General features: G+C 33.9%; 1 protein-coding gene across 6 annotated transcripts in view; it reads left to right on the top strand.

Moving 5' to 3' along the window:
* UBA6 (ubiquitin like modifier activating enzyme 6) overlaps nt 1-16,854 on the top strand; it is a 94,949-nt gene that overhangs the window by 60,783 nt on the left and 17,312 nt on the right. For 5 of the 6 annotated variants that reach the window (XM_019928098.3, XM_019928097.3, XM_019928099.3 and 2 more), the window contains 12 exons: nt 1,444-1,533; nt 1,772-1,852; nt 2,825-2,953; nt 4,415-4,466; nt 4,561-4,624; nt 5,945-6,014; nt 7,459-7,530; nt 10,064-10,181; nt 11,366-11,559; nt 12,309-12,436; nt 14,789-14,876; nt 15,058-15,152. In XM_019928098.3, the coding sequence (XP_019783657.1) occupies nt 1,444-1,533; nt 1,772-1,852; nt 2,825-2,953; nt 4,415-4,466; nt 4,561-4,624; nt 5,945-6,014; nt 7,459-7,530; nt 10,064-10,181; nt 11,366-11,559; nt 12,309-12,436; nt 14,789-14,876; nt 15,058-15,152 (1,181 nt within the window). Of the gene's footprint in view, nt 1-1,443; nt 1,534-1,771; nt 1,853-2,824; nt 2,954-4,414; nt 4,467-4,560; nt 4,625-5,944; nt 6,015-7,458; nt 7,531-10,063; nt 10,182-11,365; nt 11,560-12,308; nt 12,449-14,788; nt 14,877-15,057; nt 15,153-16,854 lie in introns of those variants that run through there. The other variant, XM_019928100.3, reaches the window with a different exon arrangement.

Here is a 16,854-nt window from a genome sequence, read left to right as displayed (position 1 = left end):
CCATTTGTAACAATATATTTTATACAAATGATATAGGTGTAACTTTTTTTTTTTACCGCCACGAGTGATTTTGCGATACTGCCAACTTTGAAAATCACTGGTCTAAGAAATGTAGGCTTGGGGATTTAAAAAAAAAAAAAAGGTCGGGCTTCCCTGGTGGTGCAGTGGTTGAGAGTCTGCCTGCCGATGCAGGGGACACGGGTTCTTGCCCCGGTCCGGGAAGATCCCACGTGCCGCAGAGCGGCTGGGCCCGTGAGCCATGGCCGCTGAGCCTGCGCGTCCAGAGCCTGTGCTCCGCAATGGGAGAGACCACAACAGTGAGAGGCCCATGTACCGCAAAAAATAAATTAATTAATTAATTTTTAAAATTTTTTAAAAAAGGTCAACCCAAGTTGTAAAATTGAAAGAAGAATATTATTTTACAAGCATAAATATCCCTTTATTTAATGGATATGTTTGGTTTAGAAAATTTTTTAAATTTTAATAAAATTTGTTTTCCCCTTTACTCTCATGCAATCAGAAGTTTATGTAGTGAAAACACTATAATAGACAAAATTGATAAGTTTGATTTGAAGGAAATTAGGTGGAGAAAATCATGATATGCTGGGATCATACTAGAAGATTTTCAAAGTAGGGGATGTTACAAAATTCCGAAAGTTCCCTTGATTCTCTCATTCTACCACATCTTCCCCTTCTCCGATACGTATATTCTCTAACTTCATACTCAGAAAAACTAGAATTGAATACTCCATCTGGCTTTCCTTTTTGGTTTATAAAATATTCCGTGGTATTTTATAGATCAACACACTAAATAAAATCTCTAAGTAAAAAGAGACAAAGTGAGTTGTTTTAGATTGGGTAAGCCAATAAGACTAAATGTACCAAATGTACCCTTTAAGAGAATATGGATTTCTTCAATGGTACTTTTTCATATGACACAACATAGACATTTGCCATTTATTTAATACACAATTTCTGCAAGAAACTATACCAAGCATCAAGAACATATGATTCCTGCTTACAAATATTTTTTTCTGCCTGGAGAAAGAAACGGTATGTGGGCACTATATTGGGAATTCTTGAATTATTTTTCAAAATGCAGAATATTTAAAGTGTTAAATGTCACCTTGATACTTGGAGAAAACAAAAAAAGGTAATTATATATGATAGTCTGCTATATGAGTACTACATGGTACCAAAGGAGTGCACAGATAATAAGTGACAATAGAATTTGTGTTTGTTGTTACATTTCTGTAAACACGTGGGTTAAGTGTCAAAAGAGTAAACTTTTCCTCTTAATGTGTAGGAGAAAGAAGATAAAAAATGTTGGATTTGTTTTATTTTTGAATTTTGTTTTTTAATGGTCTTAAAACACTCAAGTAAATTCATTCCATAAAAAATTGTCATTGCTTCTCTTAACTGTTGTCATATTTTATAAAATAGCGGGATCCCCCAGAAGAAGAAATACCATTTTGTACCCTAAAGTCCTTTCCAGCTGCTATTGAACACACTATACAATGGGCAAGAGATAAGGTAATAAAGATATTTTTTAAGAAATTTTTCTTTGAAGTAGAAAAGATGATATATTCAACTTTTTTTTTTAATTTTTTAATTTTATTTTATTTATTTTTTTCTACAGCAGGTTCTTATTAGTCATCAATGTTATACACATCAGTGTATACATGTCAATCCCAATTGCCCAATTCATCAGATATTTCCAACTTATAAACATACTTTTATTTGTAATGTGTTTTCCTCTTTTCTCTTATAGTTTGAAAGTTCCTTTTCCTACAAGCCTTCGTTGTTTAACAAATTTTGGCAAACCTATCCATCTGCAGAAGAAGTCTTAAAGGTAAAAAACAATACACTTTTTTTTTAATTGTATAGTTGATTTCCAATGTTGTGGTAATTTCTGCTGTACAGCAAAATGATTCAGTTATATGTATATACATTCTTTTTCATATTATTTTCCATTATGGTTTATCACAGGATTTTGAATTTAGTTCCTTGTCTTATACAGTAGAACCTTGTCGTTTATCCATTCTGTATATAGTAGTTTGCATCTGCTAACCCCAACACTTTATGTCAGTGTAATCTTATTTTCAGGTTGCCTATAAATAGTTTACCTCCTTAAACAGAGATTATACATTAATATTGTATATAGTAAGTATATGAGGAATCTCGAAGTTAGCAGGTCACAAATAACCCTTCATTTTTAATTTGGTCAAACTATATGGAGTTGCAAATATTTTACCATGTTTGACTCACAGAACAGCAATTCATATGGTTCAACCTGATAAGGATTTGATAAATGATAAGAGAGCTACAAATAATAAAACAGATTGTTAAGCTCTTTGGAAAAAACTGAAGTAAGTTTTAGTGAAAATTTCAGGAGTAGGAATGGTCTCAGATTTATTAGTCTCATGGTGAGGGCAACTTCAAAGCTGTTTTTTCACTTTCCTTTAATCCTACACTAAAAAGGCCAGCTTTTTAGTGTAAAATATTATTCATAGCACTTCGTATAGTAAGTACATACATAGTACTAACTTACCTCTAGCAAGACATGAGGATAACTTGGGAGATAAGAAACTTTAGAGTTAACATTTTACATACTGTCTTTTCCCATTTCCCCTCCAGAAAAGAAAAGAAAGAGGGAAAGTAGAAAGACGGGGACAGGGAGCTTGAGGTGAAAATAATAAAATCATAAGACACATGAGCTGGCACTTCAAACTTTGGCTGACATTTCCTGGGAATATGTGCATGTGTGTTTGTGTGATTAATTGGACATGTATTTGCTTTGTTTTCTTTTTTCCTCTCATTCTAGAAGATACAAACTGGACAAAGTTTAGAGGGCTGTTTTCAAGTTATTAAGTTACTTAGCAGAAGACCTAGAAATTGGTCCCACTGTGTAGAATTAGCAAGATTAAAGTTTGAAAAATATTTTAACCATAAGGTAAGTATACATTATAAAACATTAAGAAAAAGTCTAAACTTGGCTCATTTAATTACTATGAAATTAATTTCATTGACCTGAAAATGTGTACTCTTTCTTTCAGGAAGCTTTTCAGAAATTAGTACGTTAACTGAGAACAAGTGACGAGCACACAACTAATTTCTCCCTGAATGTTACTGATTAAAGAATGCATTTAAACTCCACCCACTGGCTTGTCAGTTATACATTTAACTAATCCTTGTCTTTCTGTGTACAAAATGGGTTTTAATAAAATAGGGGTTCCTTCTAGAGAAGAAAGAATACATTTAATCAGTAATCATAAAGAAGTTTGTTGTTCAGAGTAAAGCAAGAGACTGAGAGAATAGAGATTCCATCAGAAATTTTGTTGGAATTTTGCCTTCCCCATATGTATCTAATAATCACATTTTGTCTGTTTCCTCATTGTAAAATGGGAGTAATAAATTGGTGCCTGACTCATAGCATAGTGGTGAGGATCAAATGAGTTAATACGTGCAAAGTCTTTAGCATAGAACCTGGTCCATCCCATAAATATTTAGTGAAATATTAGCTGTTATTCTTACTCCAGTTACATACAGAAGCTTGAATGTGTCCTGCACTCTGTTTAGTCTCTCCCTCTCTTTAGGCTCTTACCTATTGGAATATAAAATAAGCTCATCTTTTTAAAGTCTTTAAATTATACTTATTCCTGTTTTTCACTTCCTTTTTTGCTCTGCTTCTTGGAAAAGTGGTCTATACTAACTGTTGCCATGTCTTCATCCAGTAAATGTGTCTTCTTTCCCCATGACTATTGAAATTATTCTTAGCATGACTATCAATGACCTCATGTTTCAAAATCTACAGAACCCTTTTTTGTCCTTATCTTCTATGGGTTTTTTAACTTTTTTTTATCATGGAAAAATTCAACCACAGAAATAATAGAGAAAATAGCATATAATTAATCTCCATGTATTCCTCATATATTTGTCACCCAGGTTTAACAATTAACAGCTCATAGAAAATCTTATTTCATCTATAATCCCACCTAATATACCCTCCCCCTAGATGGTTTTGAAGCAAATCTCAAGCAGCATATCATTTCAAAATATAAAATACTATGTATTTTTACTGTTTTTTTTTGCTTGTTTTAAGGATTAGCTCTTTGAAAGGAGCAGAATGATATGTAAAATATGCCACCGTTTGTGAAAAGGGATAAAATAATCTATATTCATGTTTGCCATAGATGCAAAAAAAAGAAAAAAGACTATATAAGTGTTGATAAAAAATAGCAATAGAGGTTATTCCAAGTTGGGGTGGGGGGCAGTGACAGGAGAATGGGCAGATTGAGTACATGGTGACTGGAAGACTTCACTGTATATCTTTTTATGTATGTTGTTTTTTGAGGTTTTTTTACTTCCGTTAATATTAAGTAGTGATTTTTTTTTAATTCAATTTTTTCTTTAGGCTCTTCAGCTTCTTCACTGTTTCCCTCTGGACACACGATTAAAAGATGGCAGTAAGTATATATCAGTGTTGAGAAGAAAGTTTAATGCAATTTATTACTGACTGCTGACACTGAAAATAATATTTTGTATTTTGTATTTTGTTAGGTTTGTTTTGGCAGTCACCAAAAAGACCCCCCTCTCCATTAAAATTTGATCTAAATGAACCTTTGTAAGTATATATATCCAGTTTTATATACATCCTTCATTGTAAACTTCTTAACTGTATAGGTTTACATTGGAGGGTGAAAACTGCAGGCTCTTTAATGTTAAATTATTGCATCCCTGTTAATCTAAGAGTTAGCATAGCATTTTGGCCAACAAAGCCAGCCACAATACTTCTCCCCACACATAGGTGAATCTACTTTTTTACATGGTAAATAATCTTATTATTTTTGTCTTCTCTAAAGTACAACCAAAGTGTCATCTCTTTGACATTATTCATTAAAAAAGTAAAATGAAGACAGATGTTTTCCTATTTAATGAAGTCAGTATATAAGAAACTTTAGTTACATGGGGAAAAATGATCACTACTAGATAACTCCCTAAATAATCTCAGGTTAATTTTCAAATGAGTTCATCTTTGAGTAAATGCCTGTATATCCTATCTATATTAGATATGCATTTTATACACAAGCATACTTATATGTATATATTTTAATTAAGCACTTAGCTTGTTAACCTTCCTTTCAACAAATAATTCTGTGCTTAGTTTTTTCCTCTGGTGCTTATTCTTAGTCACCTTATCCTGATTGCTGCTTCTTTTTTTTTAATATATTTATTTATTTATTTATCTTTGGCTGCAATGGGGCTTTGTTGCTGTGCTTGGGCTTTCTCTAGTTGTGGCGAGCGGGGGGCTACTCTTCGTTGCGGTGCGCAGGCTTCTCATTGCGGGGGCTTTTCTTGTTGCAGAGCATGGGCTCTGGGCGCACGGGCTTCAGTAGTTGTGGCTCTAGAGCGCAGGCTCAGTAGTTGTGGCACCCGGGCTTAGTTTCTCCGCGGCATGTGGTATCTTCCCGAACCAGGGCTTGAACCCATGTCCCCTGCACTGGCAGGTGGATTCTTAACCACTGCGCCACCAGGGAAGCCCTGATTGCTTCTTCTATAAAACTTACCTTTTTTGTTTTTGAACAAACTCATTTGCTTAGTTTGAACTTATTGTACACTCTTTAAAACCAAGTTTGTAATATTTTCTTATGAATTAAAATGAATTTTCTTTCAATAATTTTTCTACTTCTGGCCACTTCTCTCCCCAAAGTAGTCTTGATCACTACCTGAATATTAGTGCTTATGAGGATAAACATGTGATGTTTTCTCTTTTATAACTTCTACAATGCCTTGGTCTAGACCAGAATTTCATTGCCTAACTTTAAAAAAAATAATCCTGTAACAAAAATTCTGTAATTACTTATCTTCAACATTTTAAAGGCTATAGTTTCTGGTAAACATCTTTGAAACTGTGCATTCACACTTTATTTTTTAATTTCAAAAGGCACTTCAGTTTCCTTCTGAATGCTGCAAAATTATATGCTACAGTCTATTGCATTCCATTTACAGAAGAGGTAAGATATTCTTCAAGCCCTAACAAGTGATAGAAAAGGTTAGAATTAGATGACTTAGCTAATTGCATCATCAAAATGTGTTTTATGTTATAAGAATCATTCTTCGATATAAACTTCATTTTGTTCTAGTGTTGCCCATTCTAATAAAGCAGAAGCTAAAATCTCATTGCAGCATCACTAAGTGGAAGAAAGTCACTTTTTTTTCTGAACTTAAGTAGCGAAACAAATATTTGTAAAAGCAGTCTTACTTTATTTTTAAAACATTTATAACCTACTAACTTTAATTATTGTAATTACTCTGAAAACCCAAAGTGACCTATTTCATAACAATTTTTAAATATTTCTTAGTGATTCTGTTTGTTATTTGTTTGGCTTATTTTTGTGAAATTAACATATGCTTTTCAGGAGATTTGAAAATGCTAGCCTACATTGACATTTCTTTACTTTTATCATTTATACCTTTTCTCTTAGACATCGTCTTCATTGACTCATATGTAAAGGGATCTAATACAGTTTTATGTGAAAGGCAGGTCTGCATTAGTGAATTTTCCTTCTCAAATGCATAATAGAGCTAAATAAATTAATATACTTTTAGGTACTAGGCTGAATGGGAAATATGAGTCAGATCCATAACTAGAATTGGCTATTTTGGATCTAGATAAAAATGCCTGTTGTACATTAATCCCTTTTGGAATTAACACGCAGTAAAATATACCATAAATGTCTGGTAAAAATAGTGGCATTCAGTTGGGTATTCTTTTTGTGAAAAGAGTGATAATTTTGTGATGAGTTGTAGGTGACCTCAAAAGCACTGTGTCTCAGTTTTTCCTAAGTAGATTCTTAATAATAAACATGTATATAGCCTTAAATTCATCTAAGTTTATCCTGAACCATTTAAATATTTTCCTGCTTCCAAAGGTATGAATTCCATTTACTGTGAGTCAATGTATATTGAGTATAACTTTCTGCAGGGAACTTTGTAAAACAATGAAGAGATAGTTCCTGATCTCAAGGCACTCTGTCTGATAAAACCAGCCCTAAAACTACCTTTTTAAAAATTTGTGGATGGACTTCCCTGGCAGTCCAGTGGTTAAGACTCCATGCTCTCAGTGCAGGGGCACGGGTTTGATCCCTGGTCGGGGAAGATCCCACCTGCTGCATGGCACGGCCAAAAAAAAAAAAAAAAATTTGTGGAAAGAACTAAGATTTAAGGTTTGTTGACTAACAAGTACTTTTTTACACACACCACCCCCACTTCCCAGCCTTTGTGGATGGTATTTCTATAGAAATAAAAGTAAATGTCACAAACAGATGTGGTCTAAACAGTTATATCATAAATTATTCAAATATTTAGTATGATAAAGGACCTTTTTTAGGTTGTTTTTTAGGTTTAGAATTCAGAATTTTAAGAATATGTTGATAAAATTACTGTTTTAAAAACCAGGACTTATCAGCAGATACCCTGTTGAATATTCTTTCCGAAGTAAAGATTCAGGAATTCAGACCTTCCAACAAGGTATGTGTACAAGTTCATTCATTTAGCAAATAGTTATTGAACTTCTACTTGTGTCAAGTCTCTTTCTAAACCTGGAGAAGCCCATAGGAACAAAACAAAATTCTTGTTCTTGTGCGAGTTGGGCCAGAGGCAGACTATTAAAAAAAGTGCCAATAATTATGTAATATTGCATTATGGGCATAAGTGCTAATAAGAAAAAGTAAAACAGGGAAAACAAAGGGTAATGGAGCTGGTGTCATCTTATACGAGATAAAAGGGGAAAGCTTCTCTGATATGGTAACATTTGAGCAGAAGCCTGAAGGAAGTGAGGGAGTGAGCCATACTGTTATCTGGTGAAAGAGCAGTACAGACGGCAGGAACAAGTTCAGAGAAAGGCCTTGAAAGACTTTGAAGGCTAGAATTTTTCTGGAGGAGAATATGCAAGAGAAGAGTGGTAGATAGCGAGATTGGAGAGGTAGTGAGGGTTATAAGTACTTCATGTTTTATTATGGGATAAGAAGCCAGTGGAGGATTTTAAGCAGAGGACACAGCCTGACATATTTAAAAGGATGACCCTGGCGATTGTGTTAAGAATGATTAGGACATGAGAGAGGAAGCAGAAATAGCTATTAGGAGATTATAGTCAAGATGTGATGGTGGTTTGAATGAACCATCAAACAGGGGTAGTGGGTAACAGGGAAGATGTGGTAAGAGGTTGGATTCTGTGCACATTTTGCAGTAGCCCTGACAGGATTTGTAAGGAATTGGTTTGAGTGTGCAAGAAAAAAAGATTATTTTCTTAGTTGAAAAAAAGAAGCAAGCTTAATCGCTCCGAGTGACAGGGAGAAGATAGAGGAAGTTTGAGCAGAGAAAAAAAAGATGTGAAATAATTGCCTAGGGGAGTGGGAAAAGTGGGGAATTAGAAGATGTTGTAGAATTTTGAGATAATATTTAAGATCCACTTAATGTTAATTCCACTTAATGTATTCCACTACATGTGGCTGGAGAAAAGGCATTTAGCAGCTTGGGTGCTACTGTAGAATAGCTGGTAAATTGGATTGTAACAAGGGTTGGGATTTTGTCGGCAAATATGTTGGAAGGAGAAAGACAGGGAGTATTAATAAAGGTGGAACATGAAATTTAGGCAGGGTAAATAAAAAAGTTTGAAAATACTAAATATTTTTCTTTTTCACATGTTCATTATGTGCCTTTTCGTATGCACTCTAAAAAGAAATAAACCACAGAACAACCTTCTGTTCCGTTTACCTTTAGCTATACTGGAAAATGTGGAGTAATGAGTGCCTCTCTGCAAAATTCAAGTAGGAAATGGTGTGTGCAGTCTTCCACTCTGTATTTTTATTTTAGGGACAAGGAAAACTTGTAGGCAGTTCATTTTGTGCAAGTAAATAGGTTTTCTCAATGAAATGTTCATGATTTGTAGTTTATCAAGAACAAAAGTACAGAAAGGAAAAACAAAATTCCTATATAAAGAAGATTCCTAGCCCATGTTTCTAATGGGCAAAGCTGCTAGACAGAAGCCAAGGAAATATGCATCAATAACTTTACAGGTCTCTACTGCTCTTCAATATGTTTTCTAGCTTGAATTGCTTCTTTCTGTGTCGAAGTTTTGGCGGCATAAATTACCCTGAGCAATTTTAACATGACTTATGAGCTTTTTCACCACTCCTTGAAGCAGCTCCCACTGAAGCTTCAGCGTCTGGCACTCGTAGTTAAGAGATGCCATAGCCAAAAAATATCAACTACACATTCTGGCAAATAAAAATTACTGCTTCTCTGACTCCTTAATATTTCTCAAATATTTATAATCATATTTAATATGTAAAAATGTGAATTGGATGTGTTTTTTTAATAAGAAATAGTATTTTAATGATGATGTGTAGCTAGTTTCTTGGTTTGAGAATATTAACTTCACTGCCCTTGTTAAAGATAAATTATTTATATGTGCTGCCCTAAGCATGCAACTATATGAAGGAAGACATATTCTTTGGGATAGAACTTCTTTTCAGTAGTCAATAAATATTTAAAAGATGCCCATATTATATATTTTGTGGATTTCGTCAGTTTCTTTGGAGACAGAAAACAGCTCTGCACTAGTTAGAGGTATGTAATTTGGTTTGAAGTTGATTTGTCAGAATCACAAACTGTTGATTAACATTAACTTTATTTTAGCGTGGAATTTTAAGAGAGAGTTGTATGAACTTAGATCTTATAAACTATTCAGTAAGTATTTTTAACACCCACTATGAGCAAGTTTATTTTAGATACATTGAGGTTATCTCAGTGAACAAGATAAAGATCCCTGTTCTCATAGAGTTTACGTGTCAGTGTGAGGCAGTAGATAATAAATATGTAAATAACATAATAGTACTTAACAATAGAAGGTGTAAAATACATTGGACCGTAATGATTAATAATCTAATTAAACCAATAGAATGTTTTCTTTTTGTGACTTATTTGATAAAAACAGATTTGTTAGTCAAACTTAGGTGTAGGATGTGATATCATTAATGAATATACATACATATATTTAAAGGTTGTTCAAACAGATGAAACTGCAAGGAAACCAGACCATGTTCCTGTTAGCAGTGAAGATGAGAGGAATGCTGTTTTCCAACTGGAAAAGGCTATTTCATCTAGTGAAGCTACCACAAGTAAGGGGAAATCTTTATAAAAATGTTTTGAACTAAAGGGATTTTTATTTTCACTAAACTGTACACTCAGAAGGTTGTGGGATTAAATCATAACAACAATAATGATATTACTTGATTCCATGATCATATGAAAGTCACTGTTCATTTTTAACTGTGACTAAATTCATAACTTTCTCCACCATTTCCCTACCATAGAAGGCTGAAATGTAAGTCTGCTTTGTTTTTGCTGTTCTGATTGTTTTAGTTCTTAAGATTCTATTGTGTGATTCCTTTTTAACTTATGGCTAGCATAATGAAGAAAACATGGAGTCCTTTGGAGACTAACCCTGAGATCCAGTGAAATCACTTTAGGAAAAAAAATCATAGACAGATTTCTTCTTGGCTTGTTAGTCTCCATAATTACACACAGGGAATACAAACCTGACCTATGTACACCTTTGCTAAATGGTCTTAAATATAGGGAAACTGAACTTTTAATTCCTTAAAAACAGATCTGTATTAGCTCATGTTTTTAGACCTGCTCAGCACCTTTCTACTACATAAATTAGCAGTTTCCAAACTTTTGGGATTTTACACAAAGACCAGTAAAATTCAGGAGAAAAGCCTAGATTAGCCAGCTATTTATTTTGCAAGTAAAAGGTTTATATCCTAAGTTAATAATTATAATTCTAGAAAAAAACATATTACCATTTCTTTCTCGTTTCATCACAGATTAAACTACACCTGTCTACAGAATGATCTGAGGAACCACTAATCTAGAAATCTTTCATAAAGACACTTATTTTTATTTGACCAATATGTACCCTATCCTTAGTTATCAGAGGTAAAATGTTTCAGAGTAGTATTTATGAAATCAATTTTTGAACAGTACCCAGTGTTGACTTTTTTATTGTAAGCCACTTAATAGCAGATGTACATGGCTTTCTTATTTTTATGTTTTTTTAGAAAGGTTTTTTTTTTTTAAATATTAAAACTTCTAATTTAGTGGTTTTAAAGCCATCATTTTCATATCCTTCAGTAACTTCAGTTCCCTGGATGTTGTTGTTGTCGTTGTATTTTTCAGTCATTTGCAAACCTAAACAAAAAGGAATCTTTAACAGTAGTGAACCCACACTGCCTTGCTTTTTACCTAGTAAAGCCTTTATCACTTACTAGGAAACTGTTTTTCTGATTGTTGTCATCAGGTGACCTTCAGATGGCAGTGCTTTCATTTGAAAAAGATGATGATCGTAATGGACACATAGATTTCATCACAGCTGCATCAAATCTTCGTGCCAAAATGTATAGCATTGAACCAGCTGACCGTTTGAAAACAAAACGCATAGCAGGTAGAATTATACCTGCTATAGCAACATCCACTGCTGCAGTTACTGGCTTGGTGAGATTATGATTCTTTGAAAATGCTTGTTATTCATTGCTTCTTTTCTGTCTTCCCTATTACACCACCCCAAACCATTCACTCAGAGATCTTAGAGAAGGAGGGATACATATTGATCTTATAATTTAAAATTGTAAGATATTTCTGAAAATACAGTAATCTGTATTTTGAACTTTTACAGATAATACAGACATTTTAATGTAAAAAAATATGCTCTGTCAAGTTACAGTATAACTTTTCTTACAGGCAATAATCCTCTTCATCATCTTTGTATCCTCTATACAATCCAAATGCTCTATTTTTCTTGAATAAAATGAACTACCCTAACCTTTGCTCTTTGATTATATTGGATTTTAGTTCTTTGTCTTAAAATAAATGTAATTTCTGTTAGTGATTTGGATTTCTTTAAATTTAGTCTTTCCTTAATGATTTAAAATCTTTAGGATGGCCCTAGTTATTATACCTTACTGTAGTGTTATTCTTAGAAGTTATGTAATTATTGTTCCTATTATTGAATGATTTTAGACTGCTGTATTGCTTGACTTCTGATATCTACTTTCAGAGTAGGAAGATTACATGGTCAAATTAGTTAGAGGCTTATAAGAAATTTATATTACTCCAGTCCAATAGCTGCTTTTATTCTCTACACAGAAATGCTTGAGAAGAATTCAGGAAAATTATATAGATGCAATTAAAGTCATGAATAGTTTTAGGCTATTTATATAATCAAATCACCTTCTTTTATATAGGTTGCACTGGAGATGATCAAAGTAGCTGGTGACTATCCATTTGAAGCTTACAAAAATTGTTTCTTTAACTTAGCCATTCCAATTATAGTGTTTACAGAGACATCTGAAGTAAGAAAAACTGAAATCAGGTATGCATGAAGGTGTGTTTCTCTTGCATAATGAGAATGAAATAATTTTTTTACCTTTTAAAAGGAATAAATAATAGCTTTATCTCTCCTTTTCTCCTATATATATAAACTCTTACATCACTTCATGATGAGGTCAAAACTCCATCTTCATGTAGCATTTCTTTTTTTTTCTTTTTTTATTGTATAATTGACATACAGCATTAAATTAGTTTCAAGTGTACAACACAATGATTCAACACTGGTATATGCTGTGAAATGATTACCACAATAAGCCCAGTCACCATCCATTATCATACATAGTTATAGAATTTTTTTTTCTGATGATAAGAACATTTAAGATTTACTCACTCAGCAACTTTCAAATATGCAGTAGAGTATTATTAACTATAGTCACCATGCTTCACATTATATATCCATGATTTACTCATCTTACAACCAGAAGTTTGTACCTTTTGACTCCCTTTATCCATTTGCCCACCCTCACCACCTGTTTCTGGCACTATCAGTGTTCTCTATATCTATGAGCTTGGGATTTTTTTGGGTTTTGTCTGGTTGGTTGGTTGAGTTTTTTGTGGGATTTGTTTGTTTTAGATTCCACATATACATGAGATGATAAGATATCTGTCTTTCTCTGTCTGACTTATTTCACTTAGCGTAACGTTTTCAAGGTCCATCCATGTTGTCACAAATGGGCAGGATTTCATTCCTTTTATGGCTGAATAATACTTCATTATATATAGTACCACACTTTCTTTATCCATTCATCAGTGGACACTTAGATTGATTCCATGTCTTAGGTATTACAGGTAATGCTGCAGTGAACATGGGAGTACAGATATCTTTTCAAGTTAGTGTTTGCATTTTCTTTGGATAAATACCCAGGAGGGGAATTGCTAGATCATATGGTAGTTCTGTTTTTAATTTTTTAAAGAACCTACATACTGCTTTCCATAGTGACTGTATCATTTTTACATCCTCACCAAGAAGGTACAAGAGTTCCAATTCCTTCACATCCTTGTCAACACTTGTTATCTTCTGTTTTTTGATGATAGCCATCCTAACAAGTGTACGGTGATATCTCATTGTGGTTTCGATTTGTATTTCCCTGATAATTAGTGATAATTAAGCATCTTTTCATGTACCTGTTGGCCATCTGTATGTCTGCTTTGGAAAAATGTCTTTTCAGGTCCTCTGCCTATTTTATTATTGGATTGTTTGGGTTTTTTGCTGTAGAGTTGTATATGTTCGTTATATATTTTGGGTATTAACCCCTTACCAGATATATGATTTGCAAATATCTTCTCCCAGTCGGTAGGTTGCCTTTTCAGTTTGTTAGTGGTTTTCTTTGCTGTGCAGAAGATTTTTAGTTTGATGTAGTCCCACTTGTTTATTTTTGCTTTTGTTGCCTTTGCTTTTGGTGTCAAATCTAAAAACTTATCACCAAAACCAGTGTCAAGGAGCTTACCACCTAAGTTTTCTTCTAGGAGTTTTAGGTTTCAGGTCTTACATTCAAGTCTTCAATCTATTCTGAGGTAATTTTTGTGTGTGGTGTAAGATAGGAGTCCAATTTCATTCTTTTGCATGTAGCATGAAGCATTGCTGACTAAACTAGCCATAGAACTCTCACAATACATAATCTGCCACACTGTTTAGCATTGTACTTTCTATGGTTTCATCTGTCTGCCTAATTCAGATGAATTAGAAGCCATTCTAGTGTCTGACTAATGGATAATGAGATTAAGAATCTAGTTCCAAAAGTTGTATGACAAAGGAAATCAATTCCCCTGGACTTCCATTTTTCAATTTTTAAATTGGTAACAACCAAAAATTTGAAAACTATTATCTTGGCAAGAGTATGAGAAAGCACTGTCATACATTACTGATGAGAGTATAAAATAATATAACCCATATTAAGGCAAATATAGCACTATATTTCAAACTTGCAGATACATTTGCACTCATCTCAAATGATATATGAACAGGATATTCATTTTGGCATTGTTTATCATAGCCAAAGATTGGAACAACCTAAGTGTCTAGTAATAGGAGACTGGAACATCCACACAGTGAAACTCATGGAACTGTTTAAAAAGAGAAATGGAACTCTCTTGCTAAGACATACTTATTTATAATAAGACACTGGAAAGATAAACAAGATACTGATAAAAGTGGTTACCTGTGTGGTGTGATGGGGAAGTAAGATGGAATTATGGAATATTTTGTTATATTTTCCTTTTGTATTCCCACATTAATATCTAGCTAAATCACAAATAGTGGACTTCTGGGATTTTTTATTATTACTAAAAGGAAGAAAATTTAAATGTTTTTGTTCTGAATATTTTTCTACAACAGAAATGGAATATCATTTACAATTTGGGACAGATGGATTATACATGGAAAAGAAGAGTTCACCCTCTTGGATTTCATAAATGCAGTCAAAGTGAGACAATTATTCATTAGTTGCTTCGAGTCTGTTAGTTTTATACATAATTTCGTTAGAGGTTTTTATAAATATCATTTAGCAGGAGTTTTCTCTCTTTTTACTGGTTGTAAAACATTGTCATCCAGCATTTTATATTTGGGTGGAGCTTTGATTGTTTCTTTTGGGTATTCACTTTCAGGAGAAGTACGGAATTGAGCCAACAATGGTGGTACAGGGAGTCAAAATGCTTTATGTCCCTGTAATGCCTGGTCATGCAAAAAGATTGAAGTTAACGTAAGTATTGAACATTATATGCAAGATATTCTCAAAAGTTGAAATATAAGTTGGATGCACACTAGAAAATTAAATATAGAGGTTATTGAAGTTCAGATAAAAATATGTGATTTACTCCTATCTAATGGCAGTAATAAAGACAGTGACTCTGCCAAGCTCCACAGGCTACCTATCAAGTGAGATTTATAGGATTATAATACCCTTGTGAGTTTATTATCGTTCAGGGTCATCTTATAAGCTAATAGGCTTAGAAACCTGATTTGGTCAATATACCAAGTAAAAGTAGATCCACCTCTTATATGCAAACACATAAGGACTAGGCTTGTGAGACTGAAGTATTTTTTTTAAATGCCGAATTGTTATTTTCATTTATTCAACAGATTTTTTTAAAGAATGCCTGCTATGTACCAGGTACTTTTGTAAACATTAGGGATACAGCAGTGAGCAAAGCAGAGTCCCTGCCCTGCTTGAGGAGTTTACATAACAATTAAATATGTATGTAAGATGGTGATAAGTGCTGTGGAAAAATAAAGCAGAATAAGGGGGTATTAAGTTGCTACAGTATATTGGGCAATCTAGGTATTCCCTCGGCCTGTCATATTCTTTTTGTTGTTGTTAAAGATTGATTTATTTATTTTATACTTATTTTTGGCTGCATTGGGTCTTTGTTGCTGTGTGCAGACTTTCTCTAGTTGTGGCAAGAAGAGGCTACTCTTCATTGCGCTGCGCGTGCTTCTCATTACAATGGCTTCTCTTGTGGAGCACGGGCTCTAGGCATGTGGGCTTCAGTAGTTATGGCTCATGGGCTCAGTAGTTGTGGCTCGCGGGCTCTAGAGCGCAGGCTCAATAGTTGTGGCGCACGGACTTTGTTGCTCCGAGGCATGTGGGATCTTCCCGGACCAGGGCTCGAACCCGTGTCCCCTGCATTGGCAGTCAGATTCTTAACCACTGCGCCACTATGGAAGTCCCTGCCTGTCATATTCTGATGTGAAAGGCTGACATTTGAGCAGAGACCTAAAGGAAGAGAGGGAGGAAAACAGCCAGTCTTTACAGTGGTCTGCAAGGCCCTAAATTATCTAGTTCCCACTTACCCTTCCAAGTTCCTTTCATACTTCTCTCTCCTTGCTCACAATATTCCAGTTATACTGGCCTCCTTACTTTTCCTTGAACATTCCAGTCTCCAACATGCGACCTTTGCTCTAGTTTTTCCCTCTGCTTGCAACTCTTTCTGAAATGGCCATCTGACTAACTCTCACCTCTGGTCTTTGCACTTCCTGAAGAGGCCTCTCTGAACCCTATTTAATACTGCATCCTGTCTGGTACCCCAGCCTAGCATGCCTAATCCCTTTTATGCTGCTCTACTTTTCCTCTTTCTCATAGTATTTATCACTGTCTAACAGTTACTGTATTATTTATTGTCTCTCCCCTCCCACCAATATAAGCTTCATTCACAAGGGCAGGGATCTATATTTGATATATTCATTTTTTAAAAGCATATCTCACATTTTAGGTTTTTTTCTGTGGAGTTTTTTGTTTTTGTTTTTAAATAAGTGGTCTGTATTCCTTATCATTACCAGCAAAGGTAAAAATTGATTAACTGTTAGGTAAAAGAATGTCTTGATTTTAGAGCTTTTAGTAAAGAAAATAATTATATGAAAGCAGGTGAATTATTAGATTTAAAAATAAATTTAAACAAGCCCAG

The sequence above is a fragment of the Tursiops truncatus genome, chromosome 5, assembly GCF_011762595.2.
Source record: "Tursiops truncatus isolate mTurTru1 chromosome 5, mTurTru1.mat.Y, whole genome shotgun sequence".
NCBI lineage: Eukaryota > Metazoa > Chordata > Mammalia > Artiodactyla > Delphinidae > Tursiops > Tursiops truncatus.
The sequence above is the reverse complement of the archived record's forward strand: the minus strand, read 5'-3'. Positions and strand labels throughout refer to the sequence as shown.